This window comes from Oncorhynchus mykiss, chromosome 16 (assembly GCF_057628025.1).
Source record: "Oncorhynchus mykiss isolate SJ-2025 chromosome 16, ASM5762802v1, whole genome shotgun sequence".
NCBI lineage: Eukaryota > Metazoa > Chordata > Actinopteri > Salmoniformes > Salmonidae > Oncorhynchus > Oncorhynchus mykiss.
This window is the reverse complement of record NC_143037.1, coordinates 13,253,172-13,255,755: the sequence shown is the minus strand read 5'-3', so window position 1 is coordinate 13,255,755 and position 2,584 is coordinate 13,253,172. Positions and strand designations below refer to the sequence as shown.

The following is a 2,584-nucleotide window of genomic DNA, read 5'->3' as shown; positions in this document are numbered from 1 at the left end:
AACGTTCTGTTTTGCAACGAAAATAAGCGTTTCTATTGGACAGTTTCGGTTAGGTCCCACCCTATTTCCCGAACCTGTCCAATATAAACGCTAGTTTTCATTGCGTTTTGCATGTGTCCGGTGTAATGATTACACATCCTGCTGGGTTTATTGCCGATTTGTTGAAAGGCTTGTATCAACCACAATGGGTGATTAGTAGCCTAATTAGTCAGTCATATAGATGTAACAATAACGTTTTCAGTGCGATTTTGTAATGGTAACGAAGTGGTTTGTTTATTTTCCTTCAATAAACTGTTTCGCCTTGCATACAACCAAGGGAACATTTTGGTCGGCCAACAGCCATTCATGTTTACAATTATAGGATAGAGGTGAAATCTGCAGCGTTACCAAACACGCCCAAATAAGCTTGGTGCGGTCAAACATTGTCAAAGAAAATAGTTTGTATTTCAGGTGATAATGTCTCGAGTTCTTATAGTTGGTGCAGGTTTGACAGGCAGTTTATGCGCTTGTCTTCTGCGAAGAGAAATGCCAAACAAAGTTATTGTTGTCTGGGATAAATCGCGAGGAGCAGGTAAGTTTGTGTCAGTTGCCGACAAAGTTCTTACATTTTGACTTATTTAGATACAATGTATACGAAGCAGAAGCGTAGCATACAGCTAGCTACACGAGGCAATAATGAGTGTCACAATGTTGCAATGCACAGAATGTACAGTGCGTTGGCCAGATGCAAGTTGCCATACAAAATTATATATTTACAATGCCGGCTGCGTGCTTATTCTATAGAGAACAATACAAATGAGAGGGTCAAATTCAGTGACGTAATGCAAAAAGTACATTTTTTTTTAGGAATGTAGTGAAGTAAAAGTTCAAAATCAAAATAGTAAAGTAATGTACAGATACAAAAAAAAATGACCACAAGTAGTACTTATGTACTTTACACCACTGATTTTTCCTTACACCCAACAGTACTCATTACATTACATTGTGAATGCTTAGCAGAACAGGAAAATGGTCAAATTCACGCACTTATCATGAGAATATCCCTGGTCATCCCTACTGTCTCTCATCTGGCAGACTCAGTAAACACACATGCTTCGTTTGTAAATTATGTTGAAGTGTGCCATTGGCTATCCGTAAATGAACAAACAAGAGAATTGTGCCTTCTGGTTTGTTTGAATAAATGCAATTTCAAATTATTTACACACTTACTTTTTTGATACTTAAGTATATTTTAGCAATTACATTTACTTCTGAAACTTAAGTATATTTAAAACCAAAGAATTTTAGACTTTTACTCAAGTAATATTTTACTGGGTGATTTTTACTTGAAATACTTTCTATTAAGGTATTTTTACTTTTTCTCAAGTATGACAATTGGGTACTTTTTCCACCACAGATCTGTTGCAGAACAGTGATTAAAATATTTCTTCAAAATATTGACAAAAAAACGATCTTAAGGGTTAGCCATCAGTGACGGAGTTGTCAAGCCACTGATGGAGTTTAAAACCTATTTTTGTCTACATTTTTTTTTGTCAAAATCAACCATGTGCAGAGGTATGAGGTATTTGGGGTAGATATGTACATGAAGGCAGGGTAAAGTGCCTAGGCATCAGGATAGATAATAAGAGTAAAATAAAGAACAGAGTAGCAGCAGCAAATTATGTGTGTGTGTGCATGTTTGTGTTGGTGTGTGCGTATGTACAGTGCCATGCGAAAGTATTCGGCCCCCTTGAACTTTGCAACCTTTTGCCACATTTCAGGCTTCAAACATAAAGATATAAAACTGTATTTTTTTGTGAAGAATCAACAACAAGTGGGACACAATCATGAAGTGGAACGACATTTATTGGATATTTCAAACTTTTTTAACAAATCAAAAACGGAAAAATTGGGCGTGCAAAATTATTCAGCCCCTTTACTTTCAGTGCAGCAAACTCTCTCCAGAAGTTCAGTGAGGATCTCTGAATGATCCAATGTTGACCTAAATGACTAATGATGATAAATACAATCCACCTGTGTGTAATCAAGTCTCCGTATAAATGCACCTGCACTGTGATAGTCTCAGAGGTCCGTTAAAAGCGCAGAGCATCATGAAGAACAAGGAACACACCAGGCAGGTCCGAGATACTGTTGTGAAGAAGTTTAAAGCCGGATTTGGATACAAAAAGATTTCCCAAGCTTTAAACATCCCAAGGAGCACTGTGCAAGCGATAATATTGAAATGGAAGGAGTATCAGACCACTGCAAATCTACCAAGACCTGGCCGTCCCTCTAAACTTTCAGCTCATACAAGGAGAAGACTGATCAGAGATGCAGCCAAGAGGCCCATGATCACTCTGGATGAATTGCAGAGATCTACAGCTGAGGTGGGAGACTCTGTCCATAGGACAACAATCAGTTGTATATTGCACAAATCTGGCCTTTATGGAAGAGTGGCAAGAAGAAAGCCATTTCTTAAAGTGTCGTTTAAAGTTTGCCACAAGCCACCTGGGAGACACACCAAACATGTGGAAGAAGGTGCTCTGGTCAGATGAAACCCAAATTGAACTTTTTGGCAACAATGCAAAACGTCATGTTTGGCGTA

General features: G+C 38.1%; 1 protein-coding gene across 2 annotated transcripts in view; it reads left to right on the top strand.

Moving 5' to 3' along the window:
• Window positions 1-109: 109 nt before the first annotated feature.
• The window catches only part of rnls (renalase, FAD-dependent amine oxidase), a 46,258-nt gene continuing 43,783 nt past the window's right edge, over window positions 110-2,584 (top strand). Inside the window, exon 1 of one of the 2 annotated variants that reach the window (XM_021564781.3) lies at window positions 110-571. In XM_021564781.3, the coding sequence (XP_021420456.3) occupies window positions 457-571 (115 nt within the window). In that variant the 5' untranslated portion in view covers window positions 110-456. The remainder of the gene's footprint in view (window positions 572-2,584) is intronic. The other variant, XM_021564779.3, reaches the window with a different exon arrangement.